This window comes from Siniperca chuatsi, linkage group LG11 (assembly GCF_020085105.1).
Source record: "Siniperca chuatsi isolate FFG_IHB_CAS linkage group LG11, ASM2008510v1, whole genome shotgun sequence".
In the NCBI taxonomy this organism is placed as follows: Eukaryota; Metazoa; Chordata; class Actinopteri; order Centrarchiformes; family Sinipercidae; genus Siniperca; species Siniperca chuatsi.
In genome coordinates, this window is record NC_058052.1 from 27,375,015 (window position 1) to 27,398,137 (window position 23,123).

Consider the following 23,123-nt stretch of genomic DNA (forward strand, 5'->3'; position numbering starts at 1 on the left):
GAAATGTCCCCAGCCTCTCCTGACCTTCCCTCTAACTCAATCATTTTCAAACTTTAAATTGAGATTGTGGATGAATGTACAGTATACATTTTTTGCCGTAGTCTGTCTGCAGGCGTTCATACTTCCCAGAGGATGTAAGCCTTTTCATTTTTGAACTCAACGCTCCTTTAGCGCCACCTTCAGGCCAAAATGTTACCTTTGCACACAAGACAGACATATGGCTGCAGAGCTGATGATACCATCAGCTCTTTGTTTTATTTTTTTAGTTCTTCAGTCACTCTTCATATGAACAACTGAGCACTATGAATGTCTTCCAGGAGAAAATGTGTGCCATTATCACCTTATTTAAACGATATCGCGTCTCCCCCCTCTCTGTGACGGCGATAGGTACAGGCACAGCCACCAGCTCTACTCTAGAAGGGGTGTAACGCCATTGGAAATGTGATTTTTATTTTTGTTTTATAATTGTCCTGTAGTCTAGGATGGTGACCTCTCTGGTCAACAATTATTTATTAAGTACATCACTTCTTTCTCTTTGTTCAAGGAAAGGCACTCAGCCAACTTCAATACTCGTGCCCACACACCACCGCAACTCGGGAACAGTCCACCTGCAACACAAGCAGGTGGACTGTTTTCATTATCATATTCTAATATTTAGGATAGAAAAAGGTCATAATAGTAATATTACAACAGCATTTTTCAGAGCTAATTTTCTTTGACCAGCAGTAAAACACCCAAAGAAAAACAGCAGATTTCCATATTTGAGAAGTAAATGTTTTATTTTTAATTGGTAAATGACTGATACGACCTATAGAACGTAGGTACAAAACGGGAGAATAAACATGATGTGACAGAAACGTATGTAGTGGGTTTTTCAAAAAGGGTGAAAATATAGAAAAGTGCACAATTCAGGAAAGAAACATTTGGAATGAAAAACTTTTTTAAGCTCAGACAACCTTAACTAAATTTTACTGTACAAAAGAAAAATACTCAGCAGTCCTTCATCTAGTACAGAATATAGTGACCGAAAGAGAACATCACCCGTCCTAAAGTCATAGCTTTCAGCAGTTAGAGAAAAAACCCTAAACTATAACTAGAAGACAGCTTGAAGGTGTTTGAGTAACACAGTTAGAACCATTGTTAATTTGATCCTGCATTATCTAGCCTTAGTTTCACATTTTGTTCCTTTTCTTAAATTTGTTCGAGGAAAGAGATAAAGTGCAGACAGAAAAAAAAAAGTTGCTTAGAATAATGTGAGACATTTTCAGCAGCTTTGTTATCACTTTCAGAAAAGATATCAGTAAGTTGGTGGTTCACTATAAGATAAAAAAAAAAAAAACTTTCTGTTGCACCTGCCTTTCACAAACTGGATAACATTGTAGAGGTTTGAAAAATTACACAAAACTTTTAACTGTTGTAGCTTACTCAAAGTAAAAATAAACAATACCAATAATACAAAACCAACCAACAAATTTCAATTAAAAATTGCACATCAAAGTAAAGAGAAAAAAAAGTCAGCATATTTTGTCTAGAATGTCTACTGAAAAGATATACACATTTAGAGTGCTTACTACTTAAAATATATGCAGCGACTCTGGAGTCATTTGGTGGTAAATGTGGGGGAAAAAAGCAGAGTGAGAAATCTATACTTTCTGCCAGCCAAAAGTTGATTAGATTATATATCAGTTCAGCATTTTGGGAAACATGCTTATTTGCTCTCTTGCAGAGTTAGGCAGGGGGAAAGTGCTAGCCTGGCTCAGATGCTGCATACAAGTTCTTGGCGGATGGATAAACTGTTGTTGTATATTTCTGTTTGGAATAAACAAACAAAAATACAACATGTTAGTGAGCTTTAGAGGGGCTGGGAGGTGTATTTTGAACTTTGGACAGAGCCAGGCTAGCTGTTTCCCCCTGCTTCCAATCTTTAGCTAATTGCCTCCTGGCTTTAGCTCCGTACTGAACACAGACATGCAGTAAGTGGTATCGATCTTTTCATCTAACTCTGGGCAGAAAAGTAAATAAGGGAATAAAGTAATAAGTATTCCTTTTACTGCCACCTTGCAATGTAGCCAGCTGTATATGAGTGACTTTACTCTAAAAATCTATTTGAATAGCTTTTATATTAACAGATTTCATATTAAATAAGAGTACTTAGAAGATTTGTTTCTACGTTTTGGGACTTCCCAGCCATTGTGGCAGAAAAATGATCCGTGCTTGTAAGCATCTAAATGCTCCCTTCATTCGTTAAGATAGTATTAAGCAAAAAAAGGTGGGGGTACAGTACTCAATGGAGGCTAATTATTTAGCCATCCTGGAGCGAAGGCGCCTCTTAATGATCTGATGGTCGCTGTCTTTCTCCTCTGGCTCTCTGCTGATGATCTAAAACAAGAAAAGAAAAAACAAATTGTTTAAATGTGTATTTGTGTCTAACTGAAGGATTGTAATTTAGAGGGGCAGACACCATCTTTTAACGATTGAGTACTTAGTCGATTGGCCAATGCCATGAACTGATCCAAGTGCTTGTATGGTTTGTAAACTGGGTCACAAACCCCCCCCCCCATCCCACTGACCTCTGATGTTGCCTACATAAACAAAGTTGAAAGCAACTTGCTTTTGCTAAAACTTACAGTAGAGATATCCACCAGTGAACACAGTGCAGCATGAGGAGACGCTCGCCCCAAATAATTTTCTGTGGGATGTCGGTGAATCACTTCTGATTGTGCTGTGGGATGGGATTGACGAGCAGGGCAAGAAAGAGCTCTAAGGCTGAAAAACCTTGTGCACATTAGGGAGACATTTTCAGCTCCATAGTGACACAGTACGTCAAAAAGAGTCAGTGCTAGGCCAGGAGGTTTGGTCATGACCAGCTGTGGAAGTGAATATCACTATTGTAGATTCCTCTTTTGCATGTCCCTTGCCTCAAATATTACAGATACAAAACAAAAAGTGTCCAAGTTGCTTTAGAATAACGAAGCTACATTGACACACTCACAGTAAGACAATGGATGCAAATGGGATTTGTTTGTGCTGCTCAAAGCACTGAAAAAATTTAAAAAGTAAAAAGTCTCTTTCCAAAAACAATGTCCCAGTTAGTCTGTATAATTACCAGTGAGGTACTACTTCTGCTAAATGGCAAATAGTTTTTAGACATTTGGTTGAACTGACTGTGTGTTGCTCACTAGTTTCTTGTCTCTAATTGCAGGAAGTTCATCGTAGGTGACAAGCCTTGAGATGTTAAGGTCACGTCTGACTTGTTTTGTTGCTTGAACTGTCCAGTAAGACAGCTGAATTTGGCCCAAGTGTATCAGTAAGTGTAACAATATCAAACACCATGTACGAACAATGAGGAGCTGGGTAGATGAGGGATATCTTTGAGACTAAACCTGTTTGGGTGATTCTTGACTGGGGCTTGGCATTGTTTGAAATGTTTTGATAGTGCGAATAAAATACTTTCGTACCAATACCAAATAACTACTTTTATTGATACGTTATTTTGAGGAACAAGAACTTTTTTCTACGATCCCCTTTAACCCCCAAAAAGCAAAATTAGTGAAACTTCTCAAATGTTGTCTAAACACAAGCAGCCAGATAAGAACTTTGCGTAAATAAAATAGTCTAATATTGGCAAACTTTTGATTTAAATCAGAAACTATCTGATCAAAAAAATTGGTCTGGCTGAAGTTGACAGTTTCCATACCATACTGCTGTAGATATGTGCATCAAACGCAGCCTGTGTGATGACTGTACGTGTTGTTATTATGAGCTTATGTATAATGACACTTACTGGGTGTGAGGGAATGTCCATGGGGGAGGAGATTTCAGGCCTGTAGAGTTTCCTTTTGTTCTTCTTGGCTCTCAGACTGAGGGAGGAAGAGGAGGCTGCTGAGTCTGCATCACCCCGACTGCTCACCAGACTCATCATCTTCTTGGCTACAGACAGGGACACAAGTTTAGACAACAGGAACAGGCTGAATAGATACTTTAGATAGACTTAGATCTTTTAATTGATTGCTTAATTTTATGTTGATGAACCATTTGATGTTAAATGTGCTCTTTGTATCAATTTTACTATGAATAAATCATTTAAGAGTAGATTTATGGCATTGGTATAATTACTGTTTGTTACTAACAAGTAAGACCATCACTGAGTAGACTGGCAGGCTCTGATCCACAGACAGTACTTGTTAGCAGGATAAATTCATTGTTGGTTTTGGTCTTTTCAGGGGAATTGCTAATACAAAAAAAATTTGTTTAATCCTTTAATCAATTATATTTCTTACAATTTCTAGTGTCTGTAAAGCCAACACTGTCATAGTTGTAATTTACTGTCCATGTTAAAAACAAAAACAAAAAAAGAGTGAAGGTGAGAGGTGAAGGATCGAGCAGCAGAAAGAGAGAGAGATGGAGGGAGGATCAGATGGCAGCAGACGTCAGCACCCTTGTGTTGGAACCCCGGGGCGACAATTAATTGGCCGAGTGAAACTGTCGGTCCCCGAGGATAAAACACAGAGATGGCTCTCGTTGATTCCAGTATGTTCCCTGTCTTAACTTTCTCCTCTAAGCCATCATTAGTGTCCCAAGCTCGCTGCCCTTGCCCGGTTTCTTTGTCAAACCTGCGTTATCCTTTGCCAAACGACTCCGGCGGGACTCGAAGGTTTGTCCTTGTGTGTCCTACGCTGTGTAAAACTGTGAAATTTTAAAACTCTAAAAACCCATCTGGGCCATGTGATTGCCTCCTGGAGTAAGTGACTGGAGGTGAATGAATACAATGCATCAGAATGCAGCTGGAGGATACTCTGTGTATATATAAGCAAGCTTTGGTGTGTGTGTGTGTGGGTTGATTGGTTATGAAAAGCCACAAGCAAGTAACCTGGGCATTCTTTTTGATCATGATCTTAATATTGAAGCTCATTTTAAATATCACCCAAACTGATTTTTAGTATCTCAGGAATATTGCATCAGTAAAACAATTTCTGTCAAGGGCAGCTACTGATAGACTGATGCAGACTTTCATCATTAACAGGCTTGATTGCCATGCTCACGTTTTGTTATTTTTCCACGATGCCTTTAGATAAATTGCAGATAATTTAAAATGCAGCAGCTCTTGTGCTCACCAAGATTGGAAGCATGCATTACACTTGCTTTAATGTTACTTTATTGGGTGCCTGTTGGTTTTAAAATAGACTTTAGGTTGTTACTGGTCCTCACAAGTTGCTAGTGCCTGACAAGTGCCTTTTTAAGGATATTTTTATTGTCAACAAATCCCATGAAAAGACCAAAATCAACAAACATCTTTAACATGCTCTAGTGAGTGTTTTGGAGCAGCACGATCGTGTATGTGAGAGTGAGTCAAAATAGACTACAGTGTGGGTTCATTGTAATGCAGGAACATGCTCTATGGAACAGGAATAGGATACGTCAGGCTGTGGATCCACAGATACTTGTTAGTAGGATCATTGTGTGTTTTGGTCTTTTCATTGGATGACAAGCAGAAAAAGGTAGAATATCGCCAGCCTGTCTTTAGGAAGACACTGACCTTTTGGTTGTTCCACAGACAACAGCTAACACTGGGTTCTTACCTTCACTGCAGTAAAAACCCCTAGGAGTCAGGCAAAACAACTCACAGTGCCTGGGGCTGTTTGACCTAAGTGTGACATTGACAGGTGGTGTGACTGTGTATAGCACCAAAAAGTTGAAGATATTTAAGAACAGTTTGCCTGGAAAACAATGTAATGGCAAACTGACTCTGATACTTACAGATGCTATACATAAAAGTTTGACGTCAATACTTATTTGGACTGCGTGATGAACAGCAGCAGGTTAAGACCGCGCACGGCTAGAGTCTGGGACTCTTTACCTCAACCTCCCCGGCAAGGAAGGGTGGAGACGAGGGGGCCTCGTCACAAGAGAGAATTGCGAGGCAGGTGGATTCACGAGATCTCACTTGCCACGAACCACAGTGGTTCGGACCAATCAGCGTCCTATGAAGAACTACTGGCAGCTGTGGGCGTGGTTTAGGTGTGACAACAGCAAGAAGCTAAGTGACTATTCATTCGAAAACAACAACGGCGGCTCCTAAAGAGGTTAGCATAGATAATGTTAATAATAAACTATTGCTGCTATAGCATTAGTTAGATCAGAAATGTAGTAATGAGTATTTCTTCACTGAAAGAAGAGCAAAGAACGGCACTGAAGGCTTTTCTCGATGGAAAAGATGTTTTCGCTCTTCTCCCGACTGGCTTCGGCTCTCCTACTACGGCATATGGTTCGTTGATCTGATTGGTTTAAATTAGCCCGCGATAGACAGATGGTTCATCCAATCACCTGCCAAGTATTTTTGAAAGGGCCTGCCCTTTTCCAAACTGTTTCCAAGGATGACTTCTCAGATGGTTCTATGTAACAAACCATCTGGTGTGTCAGGTTATTGTCTACCAGAGGAAAACAGGAGTTTTCAATTGTCTTTTCGCCTTAGTAATTTTTCAGTATTATAAACATTTTTATTGGAGAGCCTTTTCTGATTCATACTTGTTTTTTTATTTCTAACATTTTATTTTACTGGATTTTGGTTTGAGATTTTTTTTTAAATCTTACATAGACGGCACTGTATTCCAGACACTTGACCTTTCCCCCCAAATTCTATAAATAAATACTTTGAGGCAATGGGCAATATACGTATATATCATGTGTCATCCTTGTTTCCTGCCTCTTTCAATGCAAGTTTCCAATGTGCACCTATACATGGTGGGGAGACATACATCCGCAAAGTACCGATTTTAAAACATAATCACCCACAAACAAAATGACAGAAACATTTTTTAGGTCTCATAGAATATTTACAGAGGCGCGTTGTCTGACGTGAATGTGAGCCATGTGCGGATTACTGTGAGCCGTCATGGTAATCCGGGCACCGTGTCTAATGACTGATTTTTAAACTTTCTCTTAAACAATTGGCCCAAAATGTGTCAACCAAACTTTAGTATGCGTGTAAGACCTGCCCCCAGACACAGATAAGCCAATCAGGTTTATCTTTTCGTGCATTGATATCTTAATGGGACTTTTACTGTACTCAGTGTCCAGAACACAGTGAGTCTACGTTAGAAGTTTAATGTCTTATTTAGCTCTAGGCTTTTCCATTTGCTTTTGATTGTTGGTTTTTAATCTGGTGTCTTGTGTAAAAAGTGCTCTACAAATAAAGATTGTTTCCTTAGTTTGATGTGTTATGTTCTTACTTTTAATGCTAAATATGAATAAATTTAATGAAATGTGTATTTACTATAGAAATAGACAAGTTTGTGCAGCTCTGAAATGTCATCAGCTCGAGTTGTATTTGTTCTGTTTCAACCTTCCACCGATGTTTCACTTTGCTGCTTCATCATATTTAACCTCCTCTTTGTTTAAAATAATTAACCTCTACAACTCTCAATCTAAGTAATAATTGGATAATCTGGATAATTCTCCAGATTAAAGTTAAATATCTCCCACAGTAAAGAGTCACACACTAACACACTAACCTTTAGTGCCAAGCAGTGTGGGAGAGCTCTGCAGGAAGTCTCCGATCTTCTGCAGTGTTCCTTCCTTTCTGCTGCGGATGCTGCTCTGGGAGTCATGGCGACCCGCTGGTGAAGAAATCTGATCACAAACGACAGTGAACAGTGGTTAGTCTGTCAGCATGTACAGTGTATATTTAGCTGGGGAAAAAAAGACAAAAGCTCCATGTGGCTTACAGTACAAGCATACCAAAAACATGACTGGTGAGGTAGTCCAGTTTAATCAAATCATTCACTCATCGTGAAATGAAAACTAAGATGAATGAAAATTCTTTCCCCAAACGTTCCTTGTAAACATCTATTTGTTTGGTGGTGGTTGGTTCAACTTTTAAACTACTGCTACTGTACTGTTTTACAAAGCAGAGGACATTTGTTGTGTTCACCATAGTAACGTTGACTTGTGCAAACCTATATCTAAGCAATTAAGTTAGCAAATTAAATATTATGAATCAGAACGACAGCCAAACCTACGAAAACACAATACCTCATGCAAAACAAATGTGACATCCTTATGTAAGAATATGATGACTTCACATTTGCAGTGACCTACTGTATGATGATTTATTATTCTCCAAAAGCAGGTTTTTCTACATTGAGGTGTTAACTACGAATTATTTATTGTAAATTCATGTATAGGATGTATCAGAGCACATGTTCACGGTTATGCATGCATGTGTGTTTCTGTCTGGTTGTCACCTCCTCTTGGTGTGGGGTCAGCTTTGGCGTCAATTTGGTCCGCGTGTTCCTTCTGTTCTCTGCCTCCACCTCTTCCTATCAAAACACACAGGAGGGAAAAGCACAAGCACATACAAAATGAAGCCATACAAACAAACAAAGACACAAGCACACACAAACCAAGTGTGTACTGAGTCATCTGTACCAGAGGATTAGTAAGAGGCAGACGAGCAGAGAGGTTAGAAAGAGGCAGGAGCTACAAAAAACAACCACAAAATGTTTCATAATGACAGGACAGTTTGGACGAGATGGGGCCAGTCATTAATACATGGTAGACATTAGGAGAAAAACATTCAGACACCTTGTGCAACGGCCTCAGTGGTCGGCCAATTCCTCTTTTACCACTTTACCGGCCGAAATAATTTTCAATGAGAGAAAACAAGCTCCAATTTAGGGTTATTTACCTGCCAGAGGGGCTCGAAGAGTTGACACGCTAAACTGCTACCAGTCAAAGTATATTGTGCGGGTGTCGCAGAAACACCCAATTAATCTTCAGTTCACTTTCGAAAAAGATTCTGATGTCAATGACAAGCATTGTCAACCATTTGTAGAAAACCTTTCATTAAGACTAAACAAAGCAAACAAAGAAAACAAACATGAGTGTCTGAGGTTTTCTTCAGTTCCTGGACAATACAATTTTAGAAGGAAGCCTTTGGCTTTCAGGAAGAAAGTAACAGTTTTTTTAATACCCCATGCATGGAGAACCAGCTCACCTGCAGGTATTTTTTCATCAAGTGAAGCACCTGACATTTTTCTCCTTAGTCTACTGTTTGAGAGGTGATGGGTTGAATGACATGATGGCGTATGAGTAAGGCATATGATTGCATAAAAATGATAAATTTGGACCTTTACATTTTTCACCTTGAGACATCTTCAGTTCACAGGTTAAAATTCCCAGATTGTTTCTGATTTGTCAGTTTCACATGGTACTGGTCTGCTCTTGCTAAAATGTTTTCCACCTATACAAAGGGACTATTGAAGAACTGTACACTTTATTCCATTTCAGGTCATCGTAAAGTACAAATAATGATTTGGCAAGTAGCTGAAAGGTTTGAGTTTTGTGTTGCAATGTGAACCTTTTGATGGCAACCACTGTCTTTTCAGTAAACCTCTACTGTGATTTCATTTAACGCATGAACATTCAGTACCCTTAGAAATTATTCAACCTTCAAATTTCCTGATGTTTTTGTAGGACAGCCTCAAATGAAACTGAGTTAATTTAGTTTTCTTCTCCTCCTCAAGTTACACAAAATAACCCTAACTGACAATGTAAAGATGAACTGGGAGACTTTCCAAAAAACATTTACACTCCCACTTAATGTGCTACTCACACGAGCAGACCATTTCTAGACACAAGATTCAAATGTGGTTAAATCTTTGGCATCTGTGCCTCTTTTTGCCCGTTTTAGGTTTTCTACTGATTCTTGAGCTTCGCTTACTAGCTGGTCAAATTGAAAATCAAGAAAAAATTCACCCCATTCACACACACTCACACACCGAGGGCATAGCCCTCAGGAGCAATTTGGGGTTCAGTGTCTTGCCCAAGGACACTTCGACATGTAAAATGGGATTGGTGGACGACCTGCTCTACCGCTAAGCCACAGTTGCCCCATTGAGCCCTGGGTTAATTTTTCTGCAGCAGTGCTCCTAGCTCTGTGTGTTCCAACAAACACGATTGTCATTGTAACAAAGTTTGGAAGCCAGTGAGGGATCATGTCCATATTGCTACATTAGCAATTGGCATACATGTTGCATAAGACGCCTGCATGGGAACTCCTCTCTACATCTTACCCAGGCCAACAGTGGGAGTCAGCAGTGAACAAGACCAGAGTGGAACTGGCCTTTCCAAATTGGGAGAAAAGAGGCAAAAATATGTATGTAATAATTTATAAAAACTGCATCAACTTAATAAAACCAACAGACTGATTTGTCAGTATATTCCTGCATCAGTTTCAGTCCAAGAAATCCCTGGACATACTTTGGTGCTCTTGCAAATGAAGCGATTGTGACTCACAACTAGCCGTTGGGGATGAGGCTGACCTGAGAGGGTGGCTAACCGGCTGCGCAGAGGAGTGGGCATGGTGGACGCCGTAAACATGCTCCACTTTGAAAAGCAGAAAAAAGGTCAAAACGTGGAGTCGTCAGTGACTCAGTGGATGTTTTTAAAAATAATCTGAGTAAGGATGGAAGAAGGAAACAAAACAGAGAGAGAAGTATGGAAGTAGAGATAAAAAATGTGAAGAAAGTACATAATTGAGCTGGAGTGTGTGTGTGTGTGTGTGTGTGTGTGTGTGTGTGTGAGAGAGAGAGAGTGAGAGTGTGAGGAAGAAAATGCAGGAAAGAAGTGGAAAGATACAGATGAGTACTGATAAGCGATAGCGATAAACCGTAATTAGAGTGTGTGGAGAAAGTAAACAAGATGAAACGTGTGAGTGTGAGAGAGAGAGATAGAGAGTGTGTGAAGAAAGTAAATGAGACATGAGATAATGTGAATCAAGACAAAGAAAGATTCATAGAAGATAGTGAGAGGCAGAGATTTGCTGCAAGAAGATGGTTTGTTGCTAGATTTTGAAGAATAACGGATACTAATTCCCCAATGTTTCATTTAACCAAAATCAGAAAAAAATTGTATTTGTTGAAATATATGTACAGTATAAATATACTTTGTGTAGTCATTCAATTAAAAAATAAAATACATAGACATACCCTCTCCTCAAATCTTAGCTATTGCAAAAGTAGTGTGGGCTTCTTTTTTAATATAACAAAAACATTTCATATTCCTCAAGCAAGGTATCAAAAAAGGTATTGTTTTGATATTAGCACTAGTCCAAACAACACTGGATTTTTGTAATGGAAACGCTGTTTCTAAAAGAGATGTTCCGAGCGTCAGGGGGACGGTTGCAACACGGACCTTTTCTCTTGTAACACGGAAGTCAGGAATATGCCGTGAAGTCCAGTTCTCTTTATACATCCATGTGAGCATGGCATACCTCTTCACTTGTAGCTGTAGGCAGTTTTCACCACTTTCCTTCTAACTTTGGGAGGATGACCCCGGATATGACTTTCCTCGGCCTACCCGTCTCCTCACTGCAGTAAGCTAATATCGCCCGATACATTGGACTAAAGTAAGTACCACAAATGTCAAACAATACCCAGCCCTATACACACATGGCCAAATCCAACATGTTGCTGTTGCATTCATGCAGCCAATAAGGCAAGGTATATAAGGTATATAGGCATTTCTTTAAGAACTTTGATGACTGACTTGTCTAAATACACTCCCTTTGATTTGGAGGACTAGAATACAGGCTGTGAGAAGAGAGAAGAAAGAGACTACAAGTTGTACTGTAGGAAAAGAACAGTTCTACAGTACAGTATATCAGTGTGTATGACAGATCGACTCCACGGTGCACAGCACTTCTGTTGACAGGGCCACAAAACTAACACCAAAAACATAAAAGCTAAAAATTCTGATAAAGATTTTCTGGGACAGCGGCGATGTCTGCCTTTTAAAGAAAAGCCACACCATCGTCAATAAATCATCAAGAAATCATCTGCTGAGCAGACAGACATGGCTGGCTGGCAGAGACGAGGCATCGTGAGAGACGGAGAGAGGAGGATGGAGAGTTGCAGGAATGACTAAGAGGTTAAAGGACAGAGACAGAAGAAGAGAGATAGAAAAATGAGAGAGCAAAATGGAGGAAGACGGAAGAGAAAACCATATTGTGCACAGAGTAAAAGGTGAAGCAGTTTATTTGCTCGTGTGTTCATGTTGAGCCAGTTTGCATGTTTCAGTCTGCCAACACTCCTCGTCTGTATGGCTGATGAAATCAGCTGCTGTATCACTGGCTCACTGCTTGCAGATGTCAAACCTATCAGATAAGAATCCACTTTACCATGCAACTCCCTGCCTGGGTGTCTATGAAATACAAGCACTCGATTTAAGAGGTAGCAATTACATTTAAATTATTCCACTACAATCCTCTATTTTGCATTTAAAAATGTTTTAACAGCATGAAGCAGGAAGGGGAACACTTCTTCTCATGTAACAAGCAGTAGCAAACTGAAAAGTAGGGATTATTAAATTATAATTAATAAGAAAAAGATAAATAAAACAGATGATATGAAACTTGAATTAAGAACAAACGATGAATAGATAAAAATGCAGCTTATGAATTTGCAAGCATAAATTCTAGTGCTGACACATCTGTGATAAACCAATACTGGCAGATTGTACTGACCCACCAGTGCATCAGGCCCACATGATTTCCAGGAAATGGGGTCCAAATATTAGAAAATAAGCACTTAACACTAACTCCAGCATGGAACAGAAGAACACTCATCTCCCCTATTTGATGAAAATGATTATGCAAAGATCAACAATGTCATGAAGCAGAAGCCGAGATGGTTTCCTTGAATAATTTGAGCATAAAAGCTGCGAGTCTGAGCAAGAGCTTTCATAGAAAACCCTCTGATAGACAGAGGGAGGAACATAATAATCATCAGCTTTTGAAAACCTTATGATACAAAGTGAGATAGGGATAGTTAATGTTTTTATGGTTTAAATGTGTTCAGCTTGGACTGTGCAGTCTCATCTTTTTACATTTTATTTGGTTGTAATTGGTAAGGACAATTTTTGTAAGTGCATTGGAACAGTAAGAAGTAATTCCAGTAGCAACTCCACGCTCACCTGGGAGTAATGTGGGCCTACGGTCATACAAGCGACCCTGTAATAATCATTTTACACTTCGACCCCGAGTTATCCGCTCAAGTGTCCTTGAACAAGGAACTGAATCCCAACAATTTCCAGGAGTACTACCCTGTGGCTCAACCTCTGTCCCTGTCGGAGGAAGAAACAGGCTACAGCTAGATTTTACTCCCCCAACGACGTCAAGAGTCTGTGGCAACAAAGCAGACCAAAGCTCTACTTACATTTCTTTCCAAAATACTCTCTAGTCAACATGGTGCAAATAGAGAACGAAAAGCTGCTTACACAGGATATCGACGGACGACTTAAGACACAAGCTCTGCCATGAGTGGCTACATTTCCATGCACACCAACAATCAAATCATCATGTGATCAAGGCAGAAATACCAGCAAGGTGGCGCACATGTAAAAACCACACACTGATTAAATGTTAATGCTGTTTGATCAGAGTAAGATATGTAGAGTACTCCTAATTTAGCTGCATGACTGAAGGGCATTTTAACCTGTAAACATCTTATCCAACTATGACCAAGTATCAGTTTTTAACCATTTTTTAGAACACAGCAATTTAGCTGCTAAACGACAACGAATAATGGAGGGAATCTGTGACATTGCCACATAATGTGAAGGAGGCGTCTTCAGGTATTAGTCAGACTTTCCTATGTAGCATGGAAATGAGTAAATTAATGGAACGCTCCAACAAGCAACCCATGGAAACACCCTCATTGCCGTGATGTCTTACTCTGATTATTGGCTATAATCGGATTACGTAGCCTCACTCTCCCTACTGTAAAGCTCAGGAGAGAGAGCAAGACAGTTACGCCATCTATTCTCAGATCTTTACTGATTCAGGGAAGGTTGGATGAACATATGCACTTTTCTGCATCATATCCTTACTGTTATTCATTCCTGCATCTACTGTTGGCCAGAGCCAATGAAGAAACTGGAGGTGAAAAACTGTGAAAGGACAACCACTCAGTCTCTCTTGAGAGAAAGAAGGTTTTCAAACAAACCTTTCCAGGAATTGTGAGGAAAGTTGGGAATTCAGGCCAGCAGCCTTCTGGTCAGAATCATTCTGTTAACATTTACACTTTTGCTGCCACCATATTGGAACTTGCTGTATAAAGTTCTTAACCAAATGGTGTAACATGTTCATGATAAGCCATTTGGTAGCACTGCATTATTTGGCCCAGAAGTGAAAACTATACTAAGGTGGTAAATGATGATGAAGAATGTGATGACTGTGACGATGAATGTTTGTTTGTGAGTTTGGAAGGTGCTTGGTAAAAAAAAAAAAAAAAAAAGGTACCTCCTGTGTCCGTCGTTTACTCCTCCTGAAAATATGAGACTTTAAAAAACAAAAAGAACATGGTTAAAAACAAGTCATTCTACAGTTTAAGAATGAACTAATTACTCTAGATCAGAACACTTTGCAAAACTTTAAAGTACTAACTTGCAAAACCACAAATTAAAAACATTGAGTGAGTGAGAACTGTTGCTATTTATATTGTTGACAGAAAGTCTAATAAAGGCTGAGCACTGATTTAGAGCGATGATTAAATTGGTGAGTGGAATTGTTTGAGAGCAACAGGATACCAGCACCACCCACTGAGACTCAAAGACTCAAATGGCGCCCAGGTGCTTTTTTTGATTCCCCCCGAGAAGTGAAGCACATACTTGCTTTCTCCTCCACTCTACTGCTTAAAGGCGCTTCAAACAAAATGAAAGAAAAGTTGACTGTCCCAGTCAAAAGCTTTCCAATTCTCTATGATATAACCGAGACTTGAATAAGAAAAACATCACTTGAAAATGGACTATGTCGTGCACTAGTGTAGTGACAATGTCAGAAAATAACTGCCCAATCTGAGCAGAGTACGTTCAATGACACGCTCAATGCTAAACACGCCTGAAAGCTACAGGTTGATGAGAAGCAAGAGACTACCTGCATCTTAATATCTGTATGTGTGGTTGTGGTTGTCTTTACACTAAGCTAAGGTAACTGGCTGCTGGCTTTAGCGTCATATTTACCAAACGGATGTGACAGTGGTATTGATCTTCTAATCTAACTACTGAAAAGTAAGCGAATAAGGGTATTTTACAAAATGTTGAACTATTACTTTAAGATCGGTTTCCCGTACAAAGTCTTGTTTTTCTAGTGAATGGAGTTTGACTAGAGCCCACACGTTATCCATGTATTATGGCTGCCTGCTTGATAATATCTGTAGTTTATTTGTTACCAGCACTCTTTGCACAGCAAGTAACAACTCATATCCTTTTAGTTAGATTTTGAGTTTGTCGTGACCTATTCAGACATTAACGAGACGGAAGCACTGACATGGTTTAATGTTTCATGTCATTTCAAAGGAAGCATTAAAAGTTTATATAGTTCAGGTCCTGATGGGATTGGATATAAAGTGCCACTGGTGCCACCATGGGGTGCAGAGTCTCTTCATCAAGCTCTGTTGACCCCCAAGTGGCCCACTACTCCCTGCTGCATTAATGTTAAATGTTCAAATCAATAAGCTCCCTCGTGTGTTTGGAGGCATATTACTTGCATACATTTTGTGTTGTTCAGAGAGGGTAAATTTTGTAATCACAGAGGGAGGACATTAATATGTATGTGCCTACAGTATGTGTTTACATCCCTTTTTGTCATTTTGTGTGTATGTATGTGTGTATATACACGTACACCCTGCTGCCTTCTGCAAGGAAGGTACAAAACACAGCTATTTAAGTGTGATGGGGAACACACTGAGAGATGATAACACTTATATAATCAAAATGGAAGCACTGTTAAAGATGTGTTAAAGAAGTGCTGACGTGGCTTCTGGGAGCATTAAGGTTTGTGTCTTTTGAGGCCACAAGACTTTTTCAAGTATGCTCCATTAGTGCTTAAAGGAGTATTTGTGCTGAAAATGTAGTTTTGGTTTATTTTTTGGTATATGGTTCCCTTGGGGTGGATACAATGGAAGCAATACAACACCACCACTAACAACAACCTGAAAAACTTTCAAGAGGTTAAAGGGTAAGGCTGGTAACTTCTATAATAAAACCAACAATGATTTTGTCATAACAAGTATTATCTGTGTAGCCACAATGTGTTACCATTTATGCCTCATGAAACTGAAAACACCCATTCATTCTAAAACTCCAGGTAGACAGTACACACTCCTGTTTACACTGCTTTGCTAGTTTGACAAACAGAGGACTAAACTTTTTTTGTCATTTGTGTGAAACAACCCTTAATCTTCCAATCTTCATACCATTACTTTTCCACTGTTCATTCCATCATGTGTAACAACAACATTTGGACTCCCTGGAACCCCCTCAGTGACATCAATCAATACACAGATGTAGAACTCATTTTCAGTCTACGACTACATGTAGGCCGTACATACTGTATAACTTGCCAGCTGCTCTAGAAATTTAACATACACTGGCCTACAACTACATTTTTCAGGATAAATGACAATCAATGTTCATCTTTTTAATTTCTTTGTATTGCCAACTTTACTGAAAATACACTGAACTGTGACCCCAAAACCACAAGAACTTAATTATCTTTGTGAACAGTTAAACTCAAACTGATTTAGTGTAAGTGGACAGAGTGAGGAGGCATGCTTGAATCCAGGTACTTCAGTTGAAGGATGTTTGCCCTATTCAACCATTCCACACAAGCCTGCTGAAAATTGAAGAGAACTCTCCTACAAATTCACTTTCCTAAATAAGGAGGTCGAGAATGTGCAGATCTCAGATGAAAGCCTTTACTGATGATGTTGTGTGATGTCAAGCCCATATGGTCTCATACTAATGAACTTATACTCCGATAATCTATCAATCACTGATTCAGCAGCAAACAAAACCAAAAATCCCACGTTTAAGTGCTTAGTCAAAGGTACTGAAGAAAATCCATTTGAGCTCTGTAACAACATTAGTTTATTTAATGTGTTATATTCTCTAAATATTCACCCACTCTATCCAATTAATGAAGAGCTAAAGAGCAAAATCGAGCAAGATGGATGGGTTGTTGTTTTCAGTTGACTGACTTGAAAAAATGGAAATCTGCAATTCTGGATGAAAGCTCTGAGGATCTCACTGTTTGTCTGTGTCTGCCTGTCCATGATCTGACTCTCACTCTCTCCCTGACCTCTGTGAGGTCCTATTAAGTGTTGGCCCATTAATCAGTGGTGAACCTGCGCTCTGCCTGTGCTCCTGCTGACTCTCGGCTGGATCAAGGATAGGCCAAGATCCTGCTGGCAGACAGACCCGCAGAGAGAGAGATTGAGTGAATGGATGACACAGAGATGTGCTTCACAGGTCAATTTCAGATGATCTAAAATGCCCTCTGCCGAACATACTGCACGTCTCTAACCCTGAAGCAACTGTATTTCAAGAAACTCAAGGGTCTTCCACCAGCAACACAATATTAGTTATAGTGTGCAAATTCGGTGAATCTTAAAGTTGCATTAAGCTAGGGGGCAGAGAGTCTTCATAACAAATTGCCATCACACAGCCCTGATACACGATTATCATATGAAGTTGTATTTGCTAACCTGCTAACAATTGACTAATTACACATCCTGCAGATTGAAAGTCACATTATCATTCATTTGGAGTCATGTTTGTGTCCATATGATTAATCTAAGTCCAACATTCACTCTCCTTTTAGCACTGGTTTGGTCTCCACCAACTTCTGAGAAAAGTATTTGACTATTTAGCTGTTAGATGTTACTTTCTTTACCAGCAAGCCTCAAACTTTATCTGCCTGCCATTTGGTGCTAGGCAAGCAGCATACACTGGAGTCATTCATCAGGGTCACTGCAGAACGAGCGACCATTTCACATTACACTTGAGTCACTTGATTCTAGGCTAAAAATATTATTGTGTAACAGGAAGAGGAGGATCTATTGGTAGGAACTGAATAAAATATTTATAAGTATGTTTTCATTAGTGTATAATCACCTGGAAATAAGAATCGTGTTTTCGTTACCTTAGAATAAGCCGTTTTTATCTACAGAGGGAGCGGGTCCCCTGCCACGGAGGTCACCATGTTGCACCGGCATGTTCTACAGTAGCCCAGAACGGACAAACACTGGCTTTAGATAGGGCCGTTCACGTGTTTTGCGGTCACCTAGTATCTCATACACACTTGGAAGGGGAGGGTGATGCGAGCGGTATTCAAATGCTTGCAAACTGCAATTTCATCACTAGAAACCACTACATCCTACACACTGGACCATTAAAGGGGCTCTAAAAATATCCTAGGACTACATGCAAATTTCATGAATGTTCTTTTCCAAAATCAGACAGTTAAATGTCGATTTTGTAACTTATAGTCATGCTCTTATTTTACAGTGAACACTTAACCCAGAGTGATTTTGCCAAAGGCTTAGGATAACTCATAACTCTCCACCACAACTGGTGACGCAAGTAAAATTTCCAAACACAAGACCTCCTTGGGTAAATCTTAACCCACCAAAATAGTCTTTTTGTCTTGCCTGGCTGTTAAAGTATATATTTAGTAGTTATTTCCACGCCTTTATTTTTCCAATGTGCCTCCATGAGGATGACTCAGAAGTTCTACCATGAATGGTAGAAGTTTTGTTATGGAACAACAAAGCCTCTATTACAGGCTGTGTAACTGGAGTAGGAGAGGGACAGTGAGAATTAGCTGTGATCAATTAATTACATGCTGTGTGGATGGGGACAGTAAATTTCCGTGTATGGGCTGTGTCACTTTAAACTGTGTGGTAAAGAGTTTCCCCTCGAAAGAGTTTCCTCTCAGGGATCAATAAAGTATTTCTGATTCTGATATTTCTGGTGTTATGTTGTCTATTTGTGTCATTACATGTATACACATCTACAGACTTTAGATTTTGTAAGGTTTTCTATAGTGCAATATCTATAGGCAATGTCACTTTAAAGAGTATAAATGTGTGACTGAGCAGTAAGGTGCAAGTTTATCAGTACAATCCTGTGTCTTTCTTCTTAATGGTAAGGTAACTTTAACACATTGCACCATGTGTCTGAGAGTTAATCCTTATAGGGTATCTTGTCTACTGACAATAAGACAAGTCGGTGGCTTTCTGGTGGTACAGTAAGTATACACATCTTCATTTCAAAATCTGACTGTGATAAAGCGAGAGTATGAATGAGATGTGTCAATGGATGTGTATATAAAGTCTAGGCTGCGCAGCTGGACTCTGCTCAGATCTAAACTCTCTCAGCAGCAACTGTCACCGCCATGTCAGCTTCTTCTGCTCTCTTTTTACCCTCCTCCATTGCTTTTTATTCTCTCTGCTCCTATCAAACGACCCTACCCACAATCCCTCCTCTTTCATCTTGCCATCCAACACCCCCCCAGTCTTTGCTTCAACTCTGCTTGCCTGCCACTTTTATCTTCCCCTCTTTTCCTCCAACCCTTCTCTCCACTCCACTGCTGTATTCCCTCCGCTGTCTTTCTCCATCTGTCTTTCCTCCCCGGCTGCCATTTCCCCCCGTAACCCTCAACCAATCTCGCTCAATTTATTCTTTCTGTGCTGCCTCCACTTCCCTCTGCACTCTTTTCCTCAATTTATTTTGGCTCATTTCTCTCTTGGTTTAAACCTCACCTTCCCCTTTGTATTCTCTATACCTTATTCTCTCCCTTTTGCTGTTGTTGGGTACAAAAAGAGATTTCAGCCTCCTTTTTTGGCCTGCTATTGTATGAAGGCTGACAGGGTCAGTGATGTGATGACACTCTCATGACCCTTGGGCCCTTCACACTTCAAACCCCCTATATAATTTTTCTCTTATGTTCAGATGAAGTTAACTCCATTGCTTTCCAATGGAAATTGGGTAATTGCAGTAGCATTAATAGGAGGAGAACTAAATGTACAAAAGAAAAAAAGATAGACCATCTCTATGAAGCAGAAATGATTGTTTCTGTGATTTAAAAAAAAAGGTGCAGGAATGGCAATCCAAATTTTAGGTTTTCCTTTAATTCCACTGGAGACTCACTTGAAGCACAAACATTTGGGCTTTAACATGGAAAGGATTTTTATGTAATTATTTTTATGTCATGCAGTTATGGACATCAAAACATATCTTTATACCCACAGAGAAGTTGTCTGGGTCTCCCATCTTCCCTTTCTACTGCCCTTTTAAAAGGAATGTGTTCATGTTCATAAATGTTGACTGAAGTGCCCCAGATCCCCAGAATAAAATCTGATGTAACGTCACATCACTTTGGATGTGCTGTAGAACCGCTCCCCAACACAAACACCTACATCTTTTTGTGGGCTTTTCATTACACCTCCCTCCCGTTTCTGTTCCAGTTCTCTGTCTTGAACCCAGGCCAGTCAGCAGAACAGCACTCATTAGTGGAATTACTTTGGGGTTTCATTGCAGAGCTTTCACCCCTGTAAAAAATACTCCCACTGCTGGTATCAAAAGAGAAAATCTTGTCATACCAGCAGGGTACAAGGAGACTGAGTCAAATGAGCCTAGTTACATTGGGGGGAGTACTTGTTATGTGAACGTGGCCTAATATGTTTCAGCTAATGAGCTTTTGTCAGAGCATGTAGGCACATTGCAAACACATCTTCACAGTTCTCACTACTAACAGTTTTAAAATATTTAAGTGGGAAGATGTACAGTTTCAGGTAGATATGAGCTGTCAAAATTCTGGAAAACAAAACCAATTACAGGTTTGTCACAGAAAATAGTTTTAATTACTGTACTTTTTATCATTTTCCTACGTTCCAGTAACAGGGACCATATTCCTCATTGCATTACAAGGTAGACTGATTCGATTTCTTAACATTCCTAATTTCTCTTCAGTACCACCTTAAACCAAAATACCTATTGCTAAACTCAAGAAAAGGGTAGTCAAACTTACACATGTGAACATTCTTTGCAACTGTAGGTTTGGCATGCAAATATCAACTCAATACTAACCTCAATACTTTCTTTGTACCAACCATAGTCGTAGCCACAAGATTCGAAAAAAGTCAGGGCATTGAATGTTTAGCCATGTTGTTTTACTTATTCTATAAATCGGACTTTTATAGATGTAAATCACAGTTTTGCCGATTTTAGACTTTTATTTTATTTAGATTTTAGACAGATTTTATTTAGACAAAGTTCGTTTACAGCTGCTTGTGTTTAGACAAATGAAAAAAAAAAAAGGGTTTTGAATTTTTTTTGGTTATTTTTTAAAGTAAGGTATCAAATAAAAATATTGTCTTAGTGGAAACTCTGGTATCTCCTCTGCACTAGTATTGCAAAACTTCAAATGATACTCTGCCCTAGTTGTGTGAAGACTTATTTTCTTTTACCTCTACTTTTCAAACTGTTAATCAAAAACACTTAAGTTAGCAACATGTTTTAAGTTGCTGCATCATGAAGTTTCTTCAGTCAATTTCTAAATAGCTTTCCTCTTGGTGCCATCTCAAAACGATCATCTTTTATTCAGCGAGGTTCGCTTTCCATGGAATGAGATGACTGCAGTGTCAAGATGCATCTGGGAAAACTGGGTCTCAAGAACATTTACATAAAGTCAGTAATTACAATTCTGGTTACTTTCAGTTACAAAAATACCAAGACAAGATTAGCTGACTGCTGGAGAATGGAGGTCATGCCATATTAAATGTGTGCCAGATTTTCCCCTACGATGTGATGACATTTAAACATTTCATGTCAGTGAATTTAACATTTTCAAAATAAATTTAACAGACTCAGCTGTATTCAATTAACTTAAAAGCCTACATACATTGTGATTCCAAATTCCCCTAACAAAAAGTAGGACTTACATCAAAATTGCCAGTGGCAAGTTGTCAAAATGATTTATATCAGCCAACCAGGACTAAGATGGGATGGCACCGTAACCACGAAATTAATTTAGTTTGATAAGAAATGCCTAATTCTACAATAGGACTTACACATTACAGTGCGTTTGATAAGAAATGCAATGTGGTTGAAATCATCATCATCACATTATTAATATTAATAATGATATTTTATTTTACAACTATGCAAAAATGAATGCCACAGTATGTTGTAGCACATACAGAAATGTTACTGCATTTAAGATGCATTTTGAGTGCTTCTTGTGATGATATCACATAAGAACGAAATATGCAAGACAAAAACTTGTTTCTAAGTTTGCACCATTGTTCATGAAATGAATACCCCATGCCTGTAGATTGCAGCATTTATCCAGTCACCACTTGACATCAAAGTTCATCTCAACCATGACTATCAAATAAAACAGTTTCCTTTATTTGTCTTTTTGATGTTATCTTTACATCATTTCGTTATTCTGGTTTGCCATGCACAACAATGGCTACTTCAATATGGCTCGTATTGGACTTGCTATCAGTAGTAAACTTAAACACTGAGCATGTGTAAGTATGAATTAACGGTATAACGCATTGTCATACCTAAGCACTCAGAATATATCAGGACCTCCCAAGCATACTTGGGATTATGCGGAAACAAGGGAAATGCAGTGTTTACAAAATGAGCAACAAGGAGCCAACATTGTAAAATTGCAATAATGATGATATATAATATTACTGTGCAAGCGAGAATGCTTCAATGTAGCTATATTGACTACATAGACTGATCATGTACTATATCCACAATCTAGGACAAAATGAAAGAGGCAGTAGGAGATACCTCGTTTTTCATATATTCTGAAATTTAACATTCTGAATTAATAAAGCCAATAAGTAGAAATGAGTAGAAATTAATCTGTAAAATGATCTTATACTTGACATCTGTCAACAAAATTCTTATTTTTCCAAATGCAGACCTGATGTATTTTCAGTATGTGTTTGCCATAGAGAGAAAAAGACAAGGAAAATGGTGAGTGATTTCTGAAACAGAGGAGTCGTACAAGCTGGAACCAGTGTAAACCTTTGCAGACAGTGACAGTGGAACAGTGATGTGACAACTGAACTGTACCCGACCTTGTGTTCCCCTGAGCGGGATGCTTCAATGTGTTCTCTGGGGGGAATGTGTATAAATTTGTGTGTGTTTCTCCTTGTAAGTGGTTTGTTTGATTAATGAGATTGTTTTCTCTCACCCATATGTGGATGGTACATGCATGTGAGTGTTTTTACTATCTATACTGTATGCTTTATATCTAC

At 39.1% G+C, this 23,123-nt stretch overlaps 1 protein-coding gene and 1 long non-coding RNA gene across 4 annotated transcripts in view; one reads left to right on the forward strand and one right to left on the reverse strand.

The window, feature by feature from the left end:
• The window catches only part of LOC122884338, a 45,434-nt gene extending 41,342 nt beyond the window's left edge, over positions 1–4,092 (forward strand). Inside the window, exons 6-7 of one of the 2 annotated variants that reach the window (XR_006379866.1) lie at positions 3,203–3,307; positions 3,860–4,092. This is a non-coding gene — a long non-coding RNA (uncharacterized LOC122884338). The remainder of the gene's footprint in view (positions 1–3,202; positions 3,308–3,859) is intronic. The other variant, XR_006379867.1, reaches the window with a different exon arrangement.
• LOC122884337 (kinesin-like protein KIF20B) overlaps positions 761–23,123 on the reverse strand; it is a 54,580-nt gene continuing 32,217 nt past the window's right edge. Inside the window, exons 31-35 of one of the 2 annotated variants that reach the window (XM_044214138.1) lie at positions 14,300–14,338; positions 8,244–8,318; positions 7,512–7,629; positions 3,785–3,930; positions 761–2,379 (exon numbers count right to left, since the gene is read on the reverse strand). In XM_044214138.1, the coding sequence (XP_044070073.1) occupies positions 2,299–2,379; positions 3,785–3,930; positions 7,512–7,629; positions 8,244–8,318; positions 14,300–14,338 (459 nt within the window). In that variant the 3' untranslated portion in view covers positions 761–2,298. The remainder of the gene's footprint in view (positions 2,380–3,784; positions 3,931–7,511; positions 7,630–8,243; positions 8,319–14,299; positions 14,339–23,123) is intronic. The other variant, XM_044214139.1, reaches the window with a different exon arrangement.